At 59.3% G+C, this 18,404-nt stretch overlaps 1 protein-coding gene across 1 annotated transcript in view; it reads right to left on the bottom strand.

Moving 5' to 3' along the window:
* Window positions 1-2,657: 2,657 nt before the first annotated feature.
* Window positions 2,658-18,404, bottom strand: part of SND1 (staphylococcal nuclease and tudor domain containing 1) — a 494,703-nt gene continuing 478,956 nt past the window's right edge. Inside the window, exons 18-24 of the mRNA XM_074942785.1 lie at window positions 15,811-15,952; window positions 7,260-7,383; window positions 5,196-5,265; window positions 4,269-4,382; window positions 3,696-3,899; window positions 3,306-3,350; window positions 2,658-3,013 (exon numbers count right to left, since the gene is read on the bottom strand). Of these exons, the coding sequence (XP_074798886.1) occupies window positions 2,948-3,013; window positions 3,306-3,350; window positions 3,696-3,899; window positions 4,269-4,382; window positions 5,196-5,265; window positions 7,260-7,383; window positions 15,811-15,952 (765 nt within the window). The 3' untranslated portion in view covers window positions 2,658-2,947. The remainder of the gene's footprint in view (window positions 3,014-3,305; window positions 3,351-3,695; window positions 3,900-4,268; window positions 4,383-5,195; window positions 5,266-7,259; window positions 7,384-15,810; window positions 15,953-18,404) is intronic.

The raw sequence follows: 18,404 nt of genomic DNA, 5'->3' as shown, positions 1-18,404 counted from the left end.
CCACTTCACCAATTCTAGCTCTCGTCTGTATCTTTTCCCTTTTATGAATAAACCTTTAGATTTTAGATTCTAAAGGGTTGGCAACAGCGTGATTTGTGGGTAAGATCTGACTTGCATATTGACCTGGGTCTGGGGCTTGGTCCTTTGGGATCGAGGGAACCTTTGTTCTTTTACTGGGGTGTTGGTTTTCATAACCAGTCGTCCCCATAACGAGTGGCCCTGGTGGGGATACTGGGAAACTGGAGTGTCTGAGGGAATTGCTTGTGTGATTGGTGGTTAGCCAGTGGGGTGAAACTGAAGCCTTCTCTGGCTGGCTGGTTTGGTTTGCCTTGGTGTGCACAGAAACCCCAGCCTGGGGCTGTAACTGCCCTGCTCTAAGCAATTTGTCCTGAATTAGCACCTCTCAGTTGGGTCCCGCCAGAACCAGCATCATTACAAACGCAAATAAGGAAGTGTTATTTACTCCTTCCCCAGTCCCACCTCAGCTCCCTCCTAAAGTCAGGCCATGCTGGTTAGCCCTCCTCCTTCCCCGGGGTCACCACATGAAATTAATAGGCAGCAGGTTTAAAACAAAGAAAAGGAAGTGTTTCTTCATAGAACTCAGTCAATCTGTGGAACTCCTTGCCAGAGGATGTTGTGAAGGCCAACTCTATAACAGGGTTCAAAAAAGAACTAGATAAATTCATGGAGGATAGGTCCATCAACGGCTATTAGCCAGGAGGGGCAGGGATGGTGTCCCTAGCCTCTGTTTGCCATAAGCTGGGAATGGGCGACAGGGGGTGGATCACTTGATGATTCCCTGTTCTGTTCATTCCCTCTGGGGCACCTGGCATTGGCCGCTGTGGGAAGACAGGACACTGGCTAGATGGACGTTTGGTCTGGCCCAGTGTGGCTGTTCTTTTGTTTGAGTCTATCACTCTAGGGCAGGTTTTCTAACCCTTTAATCATTCTCATGGCTGAACCCTCTCATTTATCAACATCCTTCTCGACTCATGAACACCAGAACTGGGCACAGGATCCGAGCAGTGGTCGCACCAGTGCCAAGTGTAGAAGTAAAATCACGTCTCTGCTCCTACCTGAGATGCCCGTTCATGCATCCCAGGATCACATCAGCCCTTCTGGCCACAGCCTGACCTGGGAGCTCCTGTTCAGCTCATTATCCACCATGGTCCCCCAAATCTTCTCCAGAGTCCCCCATCCTGTAAGCGTGGCTGCACTCGGTGTTCCTAGATGTACATTGACATCAGAACACCCAGTTAGCTGACGCCCACTGTACCAAGCAGTGCGGATCACGCTGTATCGGTGATCTGTCTCCTCACCAATTACCACTCCTCCCATTTGTGTGTCATCTCCACACTTTACCACTGATGAGTTGATGTTTTCTTCTAGATCACTGATAAAAGTGTTAACTAGCACAGGGCCAAGGACCAAGCCCTGTGGCCCCCCAGGCACGCACCCGCTTGCTTGTAAGGGTCCACTAACAATGACAGTGTGAGACCTGTCAGCCAGCATTTAACCTGGGCCAGGTTCATTGTTTATCATTCTAGTTTCCTAATGAAACTGTCATGTGAAAGCAAGTCCGAGACTGCACCGCAGGTACCAGCTACCTTCACCTGCTGCTCCCGTCCCCGTAACCCCTCCAAAGAACAATGCCAGCTCCATCCCCATGCCCCCAAACTGATCTGCATTCATCGCATCACCCTCCCGTCATTCTTTATTAATCCAGACCCCTACCAGCTGCTCCATTTCCATGCCCGGGATCGACGTCGGACTGACAGGCCTGTAAGTACCCGGGTCACGGCTTTGCCCTTTCTAACTTTGGGCAGGGTGGTGCCCAGCAGGGTGGGAGGGCCAGGGGGGCCATGAGGCTCGGGGCCAGGCGATGGTGGTGGGGTGCCTGGCGGTGGGGTGCAAAGTGGGGGACACAGGCAGGAGGAGGGCTCCTGTGTGGGATCAAGGCGCTCAGGGAGGAAGCGGGTCGGCGTTTCAGGAGAACATGGCAGGGGCTGGACTAGTTCCCTTGTCCGCCCCAGCCCATGACCCCCTTGGCTGGGGCAGCTGCAGGAGGCAGCAACGGGCTCGGGCTTCCCCTTGGCTCTGTTCTCCCAGGGTGTGGCACGGCCACCCCTGGGAGGAGGAAGGGAGGCAAATAAACCCCTGACTCACCCTGAATGAGGCCAAGCTCCTCGGGACATCTAGTGAGTTAGACCAGGGGGACCCCAATGGGCAGGGAGGGCCAGGGGCACCCACCGAAGGGGGATGGGTGCAGAGCCATGGCACAAGGGGAGGGCAGGAGAAATGGGGAGTCAGTCTTGGAGCCCTGCCCCACATCACAGCTGGGATCCCCCCCAGTCCACACAGGACCTGACCCCCTCTTGAACTGGTGTAAGCCTGGCATTTCCCAGCTCAAGGGCCCTTCTCCCCCGGACTCCTGGGTTCCATCCCTGGCTGCTCACAGGTGGGCCTGTGCACGAGGCCAGGCCCCCTACACAGCCCCCTCGGCCATGCGCCCTCAGCCCAGACCCTCCTGAGCCAGCCCGCCTCTCCGCACCGGGCCGGGGAACCAGAAATGGCCCTTTGTACATAACTGAGGCCCCGGCTCCTCCCTACGCCGGCGGGCCCTGGCCGCAAAGAGACAGAGCAGCACTCGACTACTTTATTGGGCCTCCAAAGCGTTAAATACAGGCCAGAGCCGGCTCCGCGCAGGACAGAGGCAAGGGCAGATCCCCCGTTTGTCGGACTGGGGCGGGGGGGCCAAGATCCGCCCCCCTGGCCCCCACCCCCAGTGGCTCGCTGCCTGGGTCATGGAGCCGAGGCGAAGGGGGGCGGGGCGATGCAGAGCTGGGCCCCGGCCCTGCGGTGACATGGCGGCTGGGGGCGCTGGGGAGGAGACGAAGGAGAGACGGTGGCGTGGTGGCTGCGGTGGGGCCGGAGCCCGGGGCCTCCCCTAGCGGCTGTAGCCGAATTCATCCGCGTCGTCGGCCCGGAAGTCGCCATAACGCCACAGATTCAGCTGCAGGGGAGAAGGGCAGAGGTGAGAGCCGTGGTGGGCCGGGGAGAGGCCTCCTGCTCCCCCTCCGCCCTGCCCCACAGGCCCCCCTGCCTGGCTGCTCCCCCCAGACCCTCCCACTGTGCTCCCCACCCGCACAAACCTGACCCCACCCCAACCAGCCCTCAGGCCTCCCCTGCTCCCCCCTTCCCCTGCAGAGCAGGAGCCAGCACTGGCCCCGCTCCGGCTCCCCTGGGGCTGGGGGACAGGCCGCTGTGAAGCCTGATCTGGGCCGGGCGCAGAGGCCTGGACTCACCCGGTTGGTCTTGGCCAGCTCCTGCGCGTTCAGGTACTCGGTGATCTGCATGAGACAAAGGCCGTCACGGGGGGTGGGGATGCTTCCCTCCCGCTGGGCCTGGCCCCACCCGAGCCATGCCCCCCAATTGCCCGCCGTGCCAGGTCACCTGGGGATTCCCGGGGCCGGGGAGCTCAGCAGCGAGATCAGAGCGTGGGGGGCCTGAGTCAGACAATTCCTGTCACCCCCAGGTGAGTGAGTGAGTGAGCATGTGTGTGGGAGTGTCAGCAGGAAATCATCAAAGCCCGGGTCAGGCTCAAGTCGCCATTCCCCCACATTGGGCCAGAGCCGCAGGCCAAGCCCATGGACCCCCCATCCTGCTCCCGCTCCGCAGGGGAGGGGTTCACGTACCACTTTCTGGAACTGCTTCTCCTTCCGCGCCTCCACCATGACCAGCCCCTCCTTGACCAGCCCCAGCCCCACGTCGCCCTTGGAGTCGGCGAACTGCAGGGTGACTTGGGGGCAGCTAGGCCCAAGGTGCTCCACGTTCAGCAGGCACTGGGTGTTCTGGATGTCCCGGACCACGCTGTCCACCGCGTCGGCACGCGCGTCATCCTAGGAGAGCCGGGAGAGAGACCGTCGCCGCAGGGCTGGGCACGGACGACGCGCGTGGCCAGAGCCGTGAGCGGGAGCCGGGCCCTGTACTGAGCGCACGGGGGCGGTGTGGAGTGTGCCGGAGGGGTGTGCAAAGCCAGACAGAGAAGGGGAGGGACGGCTGGACAGAGATGGACACACGGAGAGAATGGCCAATGCGATCGGCCCCTCCCTGGAGTCGGGAAGAGATGTATTTTGCCTACTGTGGGCAGCAGGGCTCTGGGCAGGTTGGGTCCAGGCCCTGCGCCTATGGGGAGCCCCCCGCTCCACCTCCATGGGGAGCCCCGCCCCTGCCCCACCCCCCTGGGATCCCCGCCCCTGCATACTTACATCCTGTGGCACCTGGATGAAGGCAAACTTGTACTCGATGGCCTGGGCGGGCAGGATGCGGGTGCTGAAGGCAGGCGGCAGGGTGCCCAGGCGCGTGGAGGGCAGGGTCTCCTTCTGCACAGAGAGCAAAGGGACTGCGGGGTCAGGGGCCCCCCAGGGCGGCGGGCGCTCTGGCATGGCGGGCAAGCTCTCCCGCTGCATGTCATGGCAGCGCAGCAGGGCCAGAGGATCTCCCCCCTCTGCGTGAGCCGCGCCCGCGCAGGGCGCCGAGCACCTAGCCCGGCCGAGGCGGGGACCCGGGTGTGGCAGTGAGGGGAACAGCCAAGCCGCGCCTGCCCCAGGCGATACACAGCAGGGTGGGGGCAGGGAGACCAGTGCTGCTTTACCCCCCGGCCCGAGGATCTCAGAGCTTGGGTGCCAGGTGGGTGGGCAGGTTCCCGACCCTCTGCACTGGAACTGTGATATCCCCGCGCCCGCGTTCCCGTCTCAGCCCGTCCGCTGCGGCTTGGCCCTTCGTCAGCTCGCTGCTGACACCCGAGCCCCTAAGCTCTCCGGTGGTGGCTGGGGAGGGAAAGCCGCCGAGCCTAGGCACTGGGTGGCAGATTGTCCCGCGGCCCCCAGGCCCAGACCCAGCTGCCGGGTGCAGGACTCGGCCTGGCCATCGTGTGATGACCCCGGGAACCGACAGCAGGGTGGGGAAGGGGAGCCAAGCTTTGGCAACTGCCAGCCCAAGGCTGGGGCTGAGTGGGCAACGAGGGGGCCTCCTGCGCACGGCTCTGCCCTGCGGATCTCAAAGCGCCCAGGTCTGGTCGTGCTGGAGGCAAGCGGCCCTGCCGCTGGCTCTGTTTAGCCAGGCCCCTGGGGTGGTGAACGTGCCGGCGGCCGCCAACTGGCCACGGTGCCCCCATGGAGGGGCCAGGTACTCACGTTGCCGTAGTCGATGTAGAAGATGTGCACCCTGGCTGGCGACTCCACCTTCTCCACGCGGGCCCGGTACCTGGCCAGCAGGGAACACGGGTGAGAACTAGCCCCACGCGCCCCAGCCACGCAACAGACAGGAGCAGGCCGACGGGACCGAGAGAGAGACCGACTGGGGCAGAGAGCCCCTTAGACAGACCCCCCAGTGGGCTCCGGAGGTCCAGCCCGAACCCAGCCCTGCTCAGACCCCCCAGCGCTGCCCCTCCCCTGCTGTACCTGTCCCCTGGCCAGGCTCCACGCCCAGAGGAGCAGCCAGCCCAGCAGCCGAGAGGGGAGGAACAGATTAATGGGCCCTTGGAGCATAAAGCACCGCGACTAATGAACAGATTGATGTGCGCTGCTTAAACCAACACGCTCGCCACAGCGGTAAATAGCCGGCAGATCCGGCTGGGGCTTCGCACCGACAGAGACGCCCGTGGTGGGACAGACACCTCACCTTTGCCCTACCACAGAGCCAGGCTGCTTCCCCCCGAGGCAGCAGGAGACAGAACCGAGAGCCTGGTAGCCACTGACTGTGTGCTGGGCCTGGCGCGCCCCACGTGGCTCTCCGGGAGCCGGGCACGGAGTCCCTGCACAGAGCCCCCCGGGAGAGATCTGCACCCCAGTGCAGGCCACCGGAGCAGCAGCTGATTCCGGGGGGCAGGCACAGAGCCCCTCGCTGAGTGCCCCCTCCTCACCAGGCGGAGGCCTGGGCCTGGCAGAGGGAACCCCCACTGGCCTTCCCTGGGTGTGAGAGCAAACAGCAGCCTCCACCCGAGCCCCTGCCAAGGCCCCAGGTTTGCTCAGCGCCCAGCAGGGGGCAATGCCCGCCAGAGGGGGCTGCAAGAGCCAGTGCAGATAGAATGGGGGCTGCCCGGCTGGAGCGGGGGGCGAGGACCCGTCCCGTGCTAGGACCGGCAGGGTAAGGCAGGTTGGAGCAGAGATGCCGCTGCTGGGAGTTCAGACCAAGGCACAGCTGAGCGACCCCCCCCCGGCTCGTGCTCTGCCGCATTGGGGGGGGGGGGGAGGGCGGGGGTGCAGCTGGCTGGGACCCGCAGTGCCGAGGTGTGAACACAGCTGTCCCACAGCGTCAGCAACATCAATGCCACTCACAGCTGCCCAGGTGCTGGCTCCCTCCCCGCCTCCCCCAGCTGCCCAGCACACTCGGGGGCTGCGTTTCCCATCTGTCTGTTCCCCCCGGCAGCAGGAAGGTGGGTCGGGGCTCGCGGCCCCCGGAGGGGGTGGGAGCAGCCTAGCAGCCAGGTTGAAGGTGGCTTCTCCCTGCAGCATGCAGGAGGGTCCCATCACCAGAGAGCTCTATGGCCGTGCCACGCTGGGGCAGGGCAGTGTCTGGTGGTGCCACTCAGGGCCATGTCCCTTCCCAGCCACGGCAACCAGCCTGGCCCCAGGGTTGGAGCTGGCACCATTCCTGGGGGCAGAGGTGTATGTGCACTGAGTGCCTGCTCATCTCAGGGACGTGGGCCCCGGGCCGGCTCTGCTGGGCATGACTGGCTGTGGCTGCTCGCTGTGACCTGGATTCCACTGACACCCCACAGAGAAAGCTGGCTTGAGGTCTCTCCTCCCCACTCAGAGAGGTGCGACCCCCACCACAGGCATTCTTGGCACCAGTTCAGTTCTACCCTCCCCCCGTCCCCGAGCTGCCCTGACTCCTGCCTGCCAGCGATCCCCCTGCTGGGCCTGGGGCCAGCGATTCCCGAACCTTCCCATCCTGCCCTGGGAGGCCGCAGGGTGAACAGACACGGCTGGGATAGGGACAGCCCTCCTCCTGTGCCCACCCGGCCCCGTATTACTGCACTGAGCCAGCACCCCCTCCTGGGCTAAGGCCCAGCCCTGGCTCCCGGGGCACTATTCTCAGGCATGGCATTCAGCAGGAGCTGGTGTATCCAGCGCACGCCCAGCGGCGCTGCAGCCAGAGCCCTGCCCCCACGTCCATGGGGAGAGGACGCTCCCCAGCTGGCCACGTGGCTCCGTGCCCGGCCCAGGGACTGCCGTGAGGGCAGCTCTGTGGCTCACCATTCCCCATCCACAAACTTAGCGATGCAGTAGTCCCCGCGGCGCGGCATGTAGGACCCTTCCACGGGCGGGTGGCTGGCGATCTCGCTTCTCATGTTCTCCATCAGCTTCTCCAGCTGGGTCCCTGCAGGGGGAGAGACCTGGTCAGGCAGGGGGCACCTGTCAGAGCCAGTCCAAGGGCCAGGCTGCCTGGGCACTAAGTGCAGAGCGAGCGGCCTGGCTGGGTTTAATTATAACATAAGAATGGCCACGCTGGGTCAGACCAAAGGTCCATCCAGCCCAGTATCCTGTCTACTGACAGTGGCCAATGCCAGGTGCCCCAGAGGGAGTGAACCTAACAGGTAATGATCTAGTGATCTCTCTCCTGCCATCCATCTCCACCCTCTGACAAACAGAGGCTAGGGACACCATTCCTTACCCATCCTGGCCAATAGCCATTAATGCACTTAACCTCCATGAATTTATCCTGTTCTCTTTTAAACCCCATTATAGTCCTCGCCTTCACAACCTCCTCAGGCAAGGAGTTCCACAGGTTGACTGTGCGCTGAGTGAAGAAGAACTTCCTTTTATTTGTGTTAAACCTGCTGCCCATTAATTTCATGTGGGGGCCCCTAGTTCTTATATTATGGGAACTAGTAAATAAATTTCCCTTATTCACTTTCTCCACACCACTCATGATTTTATAGACCTCTATCCTATCCCCCCTTAGTCTCCTCTTTTCCAAGCTGAAAAGTCCTCACCTCTTTAATCTCTCCTCAGAGGGGACCCATTGCAAACCCCGAATCATTTTAGTTGCCCTTTTCTGATGCCAGTCTATCTTTTTGGGGATGAGGAGACCCTATCTGTGCGCAGTATTCAAGATCATAGAATCACAGAATCATAGAATATCAGGGTTGGAAGGGACCCCAGAAGGTCATCTAGTCCAACCCCCTGCTCGAAGCAGGACCAATTCCCAGTTAAATCATCCCAGCCAGGGCTTTGTCAAGCCTGACCTTAAAAACCTCTAAGGAAGGAGATTCTACCACCTCCCTAGGTAACGCATTCCAGTGTTTCACCACCCTCTTAGTGAAAAAGTTTTTCCTAATATCCAATCTAAACCTCCCCCATTGCAACTTGAGACCATTACTCCTCGTTCTGTCATCTGCTACCACTGAGAACAGTCTAGAACCATCCTCTTTGGAACCCCCTTTCAGGTAGTTGAAAGCAGCTATCAAATCCCCCCTCATTCTTCTCTTCTGCAGACTAAACAATCCCAGCTCCCTCAGCCTCTCTTCATAAGTCATGTGCTCTAGACCCCTAATCATTTTTGTTGCCCTTCGCTGGACTCTCTCCAATTTATCCACATCCTTCTTGTAGTGTGGGGCCCAAAACTGGACACAGTACTCCAGATGAGGCCTCACCAGTGTCGAATAGAGGGGAACGATCACGTCCCTCGATCTGCTCGCTATGCCCCTACTTATACATCCCAAAATGCCATTGGCCTTCTTGGCAACAAGGGCACACTGTTGACTCATATCCAGCTTCTCGTCCACTGTCACCCCTAGGTCCTTTTCCGCAGAACTGCTGCCTAGCCATTCGGTCCCTAGTCTGTAGCGGTGCATTGGATTCTTCCATCCTAAGTGCAGGACCCTGCACTTATCCTTATTGAACCTCATCAGATTTCTTTTGGCCCAATCCTCCAATTTGTCTAGGTCCTTCTGTATCCTATCCCTCCCCTCCAGCGTATCTACCACTCCTCCCAGTTTAGTATCATCTGCAAATTTGCTGAGAGTGGGCATACCATGGATTTATACAAGGGCAATAAGATATTCTCCGTCTTATTCTCTATCCCTTTTTTAATGATTCCTAACATCCCGTTTGCTTTTTTGACTGCCGCTGCACACTGTGTGGACGTCTTCAGAGAACTATCCACGATGACTCCAAGATCTTTCTCCTGATCAGTTGTAGCTAAATTAGCCCCCGTCATAGTGTATGTACAGTTGGGGTTATTTTTCCCAATGTGCATGACTTTACACTTATCCACATTAAATTTCATTTGCCATTTTGTTGCCCAATCACTTAGTTTTGTGCGATCTTTTTGAAGTTTTTCACAGTCTGCTTTGGTCTTAACTATCTTGAGCAGTTTAGTATCATCTGCAAACTTTGCCACCTTACTGTTTACCCCTTTCTCCAGATCATTTATGAATAGGTTGAATAGGATTGGTCCTAGGACTGACCCTTGGGGAACACCACTAGTTACCCCTCTCCATTCTGAAAATTTACCATTTATTCCTACCCTTTGTTCCCTGTCTTTTAACCAGGTCTCAATCCATGAAAGGATCTTCCCTCTTATCCCATGACAACTTAATTTACGTAAGAGCCTTTGGTGAGGGACCTTGTCAAAGGCTTTCTGGAAATCCATAGAGAAAGAAAAGGAGTACTTGTGGCACCTTAGAGACTAACCAATTACATGTGGATTCATTTAAGATTTTTATTTCATTTGATTCTACATTTTCTTTCACATATAGTGCCCCCCCTCCCACACGACCTGTTCTGTCCTTCCGATATATTTTGTACCCCGGAGTGATTGTGTCCCATTGATTGTCCTCACTCCATCAGGTTTCTGTGATGCCTGTTATATCAATATCCTCCTTTAACCAGCGAGGTTAATGACCAGGGAGGAGTATAAAAATATTGCTCAGGCATGCAGGAGTGAAATCAGGAAGCCCAAATCACACCTGGAGCTGCAGCTAGCAAGAGATGTTAAGAGTAACAAGAAGGGTTTCTTCAGGTATGTTAGCAACTTACTGAATGGGGGAGGCAACCTAGTGCAGAGGATGTGAAAAAAGCTAATGTACTCAATGCTTTTTTTTCCTCTATCTTCACGAACAAGGTCAGCTCCCAGATGGCTGCACTGGGCAGCACAGCATGGGGAGGAGGTGACCAGCCCTCTGTGGAGAAAGAAGTGGTTCGGGACTATTTAGAAAAGCTGGACGAGCACAAGTCCATGGGGCCGGATGCGCTGCATCCAAGAGTGCTAAAGGAGTTGGCGGATGTGATTGCAGAGCCATTGGCCATTATCTTTCAAAACTCATGGCGATCGGGGGAAGTCCCGAAGGACTGGAAAAAGGCTAATGTAGTGCCCATCTTTAAAAAAGGGAAGGAGGAGGATCCTGGGAACTACAGGCCAGTCAGCCTCACCTCAGTCCCTGGAAAAATCATGGAGCAGGTCCTCAAGGAATCAATTCTGAAGCACTTAGAGGAGAGGAAAGTGATCAGGAACAGTCAGCATGGATTCACCAAGGGCAAGTCATGCCTGACTAATCTAATTGCCTTCTATGATGAGATAACTGGCTCTGTGGATGAGGGGAAAGCAGTGGATGGGTTGTCCCTTGACTTTAGCAAAGCTTTTGACACGGTCTCCCACAGTATTCTTGCCAGCAAGTTAAAGAAGTATGGGCTGGATGAATGGACTATAAGGTGGATAGAAAGCGGGCTAGATTGTCGGGCTCAACGGGTAGTGATCAACGGCTCCATGTCTAGCTGGCAGCCGGTATCAAGCGGAGTGCCCGAAGGGTCGATCCTGGGGCTGGTTTTGTTCAATATCTTCATTAATGATCTGGAGGATGGTGTGGATTGCACCCTCAGCAAGTTTGCAGATGACACTAAACTGGGAGGAGTGGTAGATACGCTGGAGGGTAGGGATAGCATACAGAGGGACCTAGACGAATTGGAGGATTGGGCCCAAAGAAATCTGCACTTGTCCTTGTTGAAGCTCATCAGAGTCCTGCACTTAGGACGGAAGAATCCCATGCATCGCTACAGACTAGGGACCGAATGGCTCGGCAGCAGTTCTGCATAAAAGGACCTAGGGGTTACAGTGGACGAGAAGCTGGATATGAGTCAGCAGTGTGCCCTTGTTGCCAAGAAGGCTAACGGCATATTGGGCTGTATAAGTAGGGGCATTGCCAGCAGACTGAGGGACGTGATCGTTCCCCTCTATTCGACACTGGTGAGGCCTCATCTGGAGTACTGTGTCCAGTTTTGGGCCCCACACTACAAGAAGGATGTGGAAAAATTGGAAAGCGTCCAGCAGAGGGCAACAAAAATGATTAGGGGTCTGGAACACATGACTTATGAGGAGAGGCTGAGGGAACTGGGGATGTTTAGTCTACGGAAGAGAAGAATGAGGGGGGATTTGATAGCTGCTTTCAACTACCTGAAAGGGGGTTCCAAAGAGGAAGGATCTAGACTGTTCTCAGTGGTGGCAGATGACAGAACAAGGGGTAATGGTCTCAAGTTGCAGTGGGGGAGGTTTAGGTTGGATTTAGGAAAAAATTTTTCACTAGGAGGGTGGTGAAACACTGGAATGCGTTACCTAGGGAGGTGGTGGATTCTCCTTCCTTAGAGATTTTTAAGATCAGGCTTGACAAAGCCCTGGCGGGGATGATTTAGTTGGGGATTGGTCCTGCTTTGAGCAGGGGCTTGGACTAGATGACCTCCTGAGGTCCCTTCCAACCCTGATTATTCTATGACTCTATGATTAACACGAGGCACTCTAGTTCACCCATCTTATTATTTTAGACTTCTAGCATTTGTGTACAAGCACTTTAAAATCTTGTCACTGTTTATTTGTCTGCCCTTTTCTGATGTGTCAGATTCTTTGTGTGAATGTTTCTCGTCTCATCTGGCCCATACTTTGTCCTCTTCCATCCTCTCCTCCTGACTAAACCCTAGAGAATCTCTATCAATAGACTCTTCTCTAAGAGAAGTCTCTGTCTGATCCACGTGCGCCTCTGCAGCCATCGGCTTTCCACCATCTCTTAGTTTAAAAACAGCTCTGCAACCTTTGTAATGTTTAGTGCCAGCAGCAGCCTGGATCCACTCTGGTTTAGGTGGAGCCCATCCTTCCTGTATAGGCTCCCCCATCTGAAAAGTTTCCCCAGTTCCTAATAAATCTAAACCCCTCCTCCCGACACCATCGTCTTATCCACGCATTGCGACTCTGAAGCTCTCCCTGCCCACCTGGCCCTGCGCCTGGAACTGGAAGCATTTCTGAGAACGCCACCCTAGAGAGCCTGGATTTCAGTCTCCTTCCTAGCAGCCTAAATTTGGCCTCCAGGACGTCTCTCCTACCCTTCCCTACGTCACTGGTAACTACATGTGCCACGACCACTGGCTCTCCCCAGCACTCCACATAAGTCTATCTAGATACCTTGAGAGATCTGCAACCTTCGCACCAGGCAGGCAAGTCGCCATACGGTTCTCCCAGTCATCACAAACCCAGCTCTCTATGTTTCTAATGATCCAGTCTCCCATTACTAACACCTGCCTTTTCCTAATGACTGGAGTTCCCTCCCCCGGAGAGGTAACCTCAGTGCGAGAGGATACCCCATCATCATCTGGAAGGAGGGTCCCAACTATGGGAAGGTTTCCCTCTGTTCCCGTTAACTGCTCTCATTCTCTGAGAAGAAGAGATTTCATCCTCCTTAACAGTGCAGGGGCTGTCTGACCAGAGGTGGGACAAATCTAGTGTGTCCTGGAAAGCCTCATCAACTTACTTCTCTGCCTCCCTTAGCCCCTCCAGTTCCGCCACCCTGGCCCCCAAAGCCTGTACATGGTCTCTGAGGGCCAGGAGCTCCTTGCACCGAACGCACACATAAGCCACCCGCCCACCGGGCAGGTAATCACACATGCTACACTGAGCGCAATGAACAGGAGAGCCCCCACTCGGCTGCTGGGCTTCTGCCTGCATTCTCTCCTACAGCTACCTGGGTTAATGATAGGGTTTTGGTTTAAATCAAGAAGTTCTGATTATAGTTTAGTGTAAAGGTTTTAAAGAATGGCAAGTATACCTCGCCCCCTTCCCACTCCCTTGCCAAACTCCCTGTTAGTGGCCCCTGGTCGCTCGCTCACTGCTTTATAAAGCCCGGCCTCCTTGATAGCCCCGCCCCCGACTAAGGCTCAGCCAATGAACAGAGGCGTCTAGATTTCAAACCTTGTTTAGAAGCTCACAGCTTCCAACTGCCGGCCACAGCACACGGTCCTTCGGACAGACAGACAGACACACGCAAGCTCAGCACCCAGCACGTAAGCCCCAAACACACACACGCTGCAGACAGCCACGCGGCGGAGCTCGCGGTGCCCCCGGTAACCCCGGCCCCAGGCCGCCTTGCACCGATGCCGCGGCGGCTCCTTACAGGGCCAGACCCTCCCGTCTGACGCATGACGCAGGCATGGCACTGCCCCGAACCAGAGCAGAGCCACCCTTCGTTTCCAAACAACGCCCCCCGAGCCTCGGTACGGCATTCCACTGATTAACTACCCTCCCTGTTCAACCGTCCAAACTGGTCTTGCTGCAGCTTCCCGCCATGGGATCGCGTTCGACCTCCCTCTGCTAGGCCGACGAGCCCCTGAGCAAATACCTGTCCCCCGGCAGGTGGCGACAGACTGGGATCAGGTCACCCCGTCGCCGCGTCTCTGTGATGCTGAACAGCCTGAGCTCGAGCCTCTCACTCCAAGGCAGGTTTCAAAGCCTTTAATCCAGCGCTCCCCACACTTTTCACGGTCACGCCCCGCTTTACCCTTGTCCGCACCCCCCGCCCTCTTGGGAGCCAGGAGCAGGGACACGGCTCGGGAGGGGAAGAAGGTGCAGACAGAGGTAAGGGGGCCGAGGCTGGGGCTGCAGCTGGGGGTGGGTCTGGGACCAGGAATGGAGCCATGGTCTGGCCCAAGGCTGGGACCAGGAACGGAGCCGCGGTTGTGGGCAGGGCTGTGGCTGGGAGTGGAGCTGCAGTCGGTGCGAGGCTGGGGCTGGGGGCACCGGGAGCAGAGCCGCAGCTGTGGGCCAAGGCTGGGAGCGGATGCCGCAGCCAGGCCACAGTTGGGGGCCAAAGCTGGGCTGGGGCTGGGGCTGGAGCAGAGCTGGGGGTGGAGCAGGGCTGGGTGCCACTCCCACCCCCCTGTGACGAAGCGGGACTGTTCTTAATGTTTCCTCTGAATATTGTGGCAGTGCCTCAGTTTCCCCTAGGCAGTTCTTAAATATCTAGGTGGTGGGATAAGGGTGTATGATCATTGCAGAGCCCTAGGTGTGTGCAGGGGTCTGGACACGGAGAATGGCCAACACCTTGTTTCCTGGCACCTGGTGGCCTGGCCCTTCCCCCCTGCAAGGTGAGAGCTAAAGGGTTGGAGTACAAAGGGATCCGGTGACCTCCTGGCCCGGGAAAGGGACAAAGCCCAGAGGAGGAGGGGCTGGAGGGTGAGGTAGTTTGGGGCTGGCTGGGGACGTGGAGTGAATTGCAGATGTGTTTGTCTGGCTCACTGCCCCCCAAAATGGACCCAGCTGAGGGGTCCTGTTCTCTGCACCTACAAGCTCTGTGTTAGACCATGTTCCTGTCATCTAATAAACCTCTGTTTTACTGGCTGACTGAGAGTCACGTCTGACTGCGGAGTTGGGGGGCAGGACCCTCTGGCCCCCCCAGGAGCCCCGCCTGGGCGGACTGGCTGTGGGAAGCGCACGGAGGGGCAGAGGAGGCTGAATGCTCCGAGGTCAGACCCAGGAAGGTGGAAGCTGGGTGAGCTGTGGGTCCTGCAGACAGGCTGCTCACAGGAAGGAGACTTCACCCGAGGCCTGCCTGGCTTCATGGGGAGCAGTTCCAGAGCATCGCCCCGGGACTCCGTGACACCCCCCTCCTGGGTTCTGGTTCCTGGCTCTGGGGAGGGAAGCGGGGTCTAGTGGTTACAGCAGGGAAGTCTGGGAGTCAGGACTCCTGGGTTCTATTCCCAGCTCTGCCAGCGGGCGAGCACACCTCTCGCAGGGCTGGGCCTGGCATCTATTAGCCGGGTACCGGGTGGCACCGCAGGGCTCCATTGCTGCGCCAGGCCGGCCCCAGGCTCCCTACAATTGTCACCTCGTAATTAAACAGGGGTGGGGAAGGAATAACCATATGGAGGAAGCAGAGCGGCAGCACCCAGGCTGTAGGGAGACGGCTGGACAGACCAGGCAGCTTCCGGGGAGCTGGAGCCTCGCCCCCGCTGGCCAGAGGAGGGGAAGTAGCAGAGCTACTCCCCGTGGCCCCAACCCCATCACCTGCCCTCCCCATGAGCCTGTCCTGCCCCATGGCCCTCCCCGGCTCTGCTGCACGGCCCCTCACGTAGCCAGTGCCCAGGCGGGCCAAGCTGCAAGAGGAGCTGGTGCAGCTACGGGCATGAGCGTGGGGAGAGGCCCTCACCCAGGCCTCGCTCGGCGGCTCCACTCGTTACTGAGGGCCTGGTGCTGCCCACACCCTGCTGCCCACATGGCCTCACCCGGCCCAGCCGGGCAGGGAGCAGTGGCGATGCCAGGGGGGACGGGCCCTCTGTGACTCAGCTCTGATTCCTCATGGCTGGTCCCTGAGCTCGCAGTGCCCAGCTAGAAGGGAACAGCTGCCCACAGGCCCCAGAGGAAGGAGAGGGGAGTGGGGGCAATCCTGCCCCACTGGGGAATGGGTCTCCCCGCAGCCTTGTCCCATCCCACTGCGGTTACACCATCGCCCCCCTTGCCCCAAGGCTGGGCTCGGGAGCCGCCCCGCACCTGTCTCCACGTCCTGCACGTAGAAGTGCAGCTCGTCGGTGATCTCCGTCACGAAGACAGGCTTGTAGCTGGTGGTTCGCGCCTTCTCCTCCAGCACTGGCATCACCTCCTCCGCCGGCGCCTCCTCATACTGGGACCAGACCTGCCGGGGAGAGGAGACTGGGGCTGAGAGACGGAGCGGGCGAGGGGCACTGAAATGGGATCAGAGTGTCAACCCGAGTTGTTGTCCGCGGGACCCCCTGGCCCAGCGCTGACCCAGTGCCCTGTGCAGCCGCCGCTCCCGGGAGCCCAGGGCTGGCACAGCTAGAGTCCCATGGGGCTCCCCACACAGCTATGCAACAGCCCTGCCTGGGACCCCACTGTGCTCTAGGTGGGGAAACTGAGGCACAGGGTGGGTGAAGGGCCCTCTCCACAGGCACAGAGCACTGCTGCAGCAGCACCAGGAACTGAACCCAGGAGTTCTGACTCCCAGCCCTCTCGTCTAACCACTAGACCCCAGTGGGCACCTGGAGAGCTGGTGCAGGGAAGGGAGCTAGCCACAACTGGTGCGGCCGACTCCCTCCCCACCCCGCTGGCACTAGGTGTGGGTTCATTCCCCAGCAGGGCAGGGCCCAGATACTGGGAGAGACAGCCCTGTTTGCTACGGACTCAGCCACCCCTCCAGGCTGGGGTCTTGTCTTATTTCTGGCACCAGATTTTCCCAGAGCTGATGGGCCCACCCTGCAGCCCGCCAGGTGTCCAGGCCTTTCACGCTGCAGCCCCGTGTGTGGAGAGGCCCGCCTGTCTATTAACCCAAAGCCAACGCACTCCCCCCAAAAGATGGGGGCCGTCGCTGGCCAGGGGCCAACCGAACTGGACCAACGTTGGTGCATGCTCGGGACCGTACAGGAACTGGCAGCCTCAGGGCTGCTCAGGGAGCTCAGAGGGGAGGGCTCCTGGCACCGGTGTGTTATTAACCATCCAAAGCTCCCTTCCTCTGGGCCAGACTCTGCTCCGGCTTCACCACCTGCCCCTGGATGACTCTGGATTCACACCAGGTGCAGCAGCCCATGGCCTGGAGCCACCGGGAGGGGGAAGGACCCTGGGCTAGCACAGACCAGACAGACAGGGCGCAGCATGGGCCCCAAGGCATGGCCAGGTGGCTGGGAGATGCTGGAATGGCAGTACCATCCTACCAACCCCGGCTGGAGCCGGTGCGGCTCAGGTGCCCTGCAAGGGGCTGCATCCCTTGGCATTGCCCCAGGCGGCAGTGCCCAGCCAGCCCGGCCCATGCCCACGTCCTGCGAAGGGCGCAGCTGTCGAGCGGTGACCTCTCCTCGCCCCGCCTGGCGCTCCCCTAGCCCTGCGCTGAGTGGCGCCGTCACCCCGGCGTTCAGGATGGCAGGAGCGGGCCGGGACGCTGATTGGACGTGACAGCGTGTCAAGTCCAATCCAGTCGCTCGGCGGCTGAACGAGCAGCGGGGTCTGTCACAGGCGGCCAGCGACACAGGCCAGCTGAGTTTGCGGGCGCAGCAGAACGCACACACCCCTGCTGCCACGGGGAGCAGAAACCCCCCCATGCTTGTCTACGCAGCAGACAGGTCGGGGGCTGAGACAAGGGAGCAGCTGCCAGGGAGCAGACCCCAGTTATCCCGGCCCCACTCGGGAACGGCACAGGCTGGCTCCCTGCAGAGAGCAGGTGTCCCCCCAGCCCTGGATGGGGCAGGCAGCCCCTGCCAGACGGAGGGGGCACCCAGAGCCTGCAGGCCATGCAGCTGGGTTACCGGCACAGCCAAGTTGGATGGAGCTGCCCCGGCTCACGGCAGTGAGGAGGAAGGATCGGATCAGAACCAGCCTGAGCAACGAGAATGGATCAACCTGACACATGGACTGACCTTTCTCACCCCTGGCCGATCACTGGCCAGCCCAGACAGCTCCCCACAGGCTGGGGGCACGCCATGGACACCAGAGACCAGGCTCGGGCAAAGAAGCCCAGCGAGCGAGCTGCAGCCCGGGGTGCCACCTGGGGCCACGGAAAGGGCATGGCTAGCGCAGCCCCCCTCAGACACCAGTGTTGGGGCAGGGGAGCAGCCAGGCAGGCGAGGCGCCTGCTTCGGACCGGGACCTGCTCTGCAGAGCGCCGCATCCCCGTGACGGGGGCTCTTTGGAGCCACCAAAGCGCTGCCCCTCCGAGAGGGAGATGCCCGTACCTAGGCACGTAGCCATCTCTGAGAACGGGGCCTGGAGTGACCTGCCACGGCCCCTCGCTGAGTCAGCCGCGGCACGAGGAACTCTCCCTCTCCACCCAGCACCGGCAGGAGCCCTCCCCGTGGAAGCCACCGCAGGGCCCCTGTGCGCTGACACCACGGGGAGACGCCGCTGGGCACAGGCAGGACGGGTCCCTGGGCCGAGTTCTCACGGGCTCGCAGTGCCCTGGGCTGTGCACTTCCCTTCACTCAGCTCCTTCCAGCCCCCTGGGTCAGCGTCCCCCACCTCCGGCGCTGAAACATGGCACCCCCGGCAAGGCTCCAGGCACCCCCAAACCACGGGGTGGCCATGCTGTGCTCACCCCACCCAGCCCCTGACCCCAGTCCCTGGTCACCCCATCACTGCCG

The sequence above is a fragment of the Natator depressus genome, chromosome 1, assembly GCF_965152275.1.
Source record: "Natator depressus isolate rNatDep1 chromosome 1, rNatDep2.hap1, whole genome shotgun sequence".
NCBI classification, from domain to species: domain Eukaryota; kingdom Metazoa; phylum Chordata; order Testudines; family Cheloniidae; genus Natator; species Natator depressus.
Note: the sequence above shows the minus strand (reverse complement) of the source record. Positions and strands in the feature narration are given on the sequence as shown.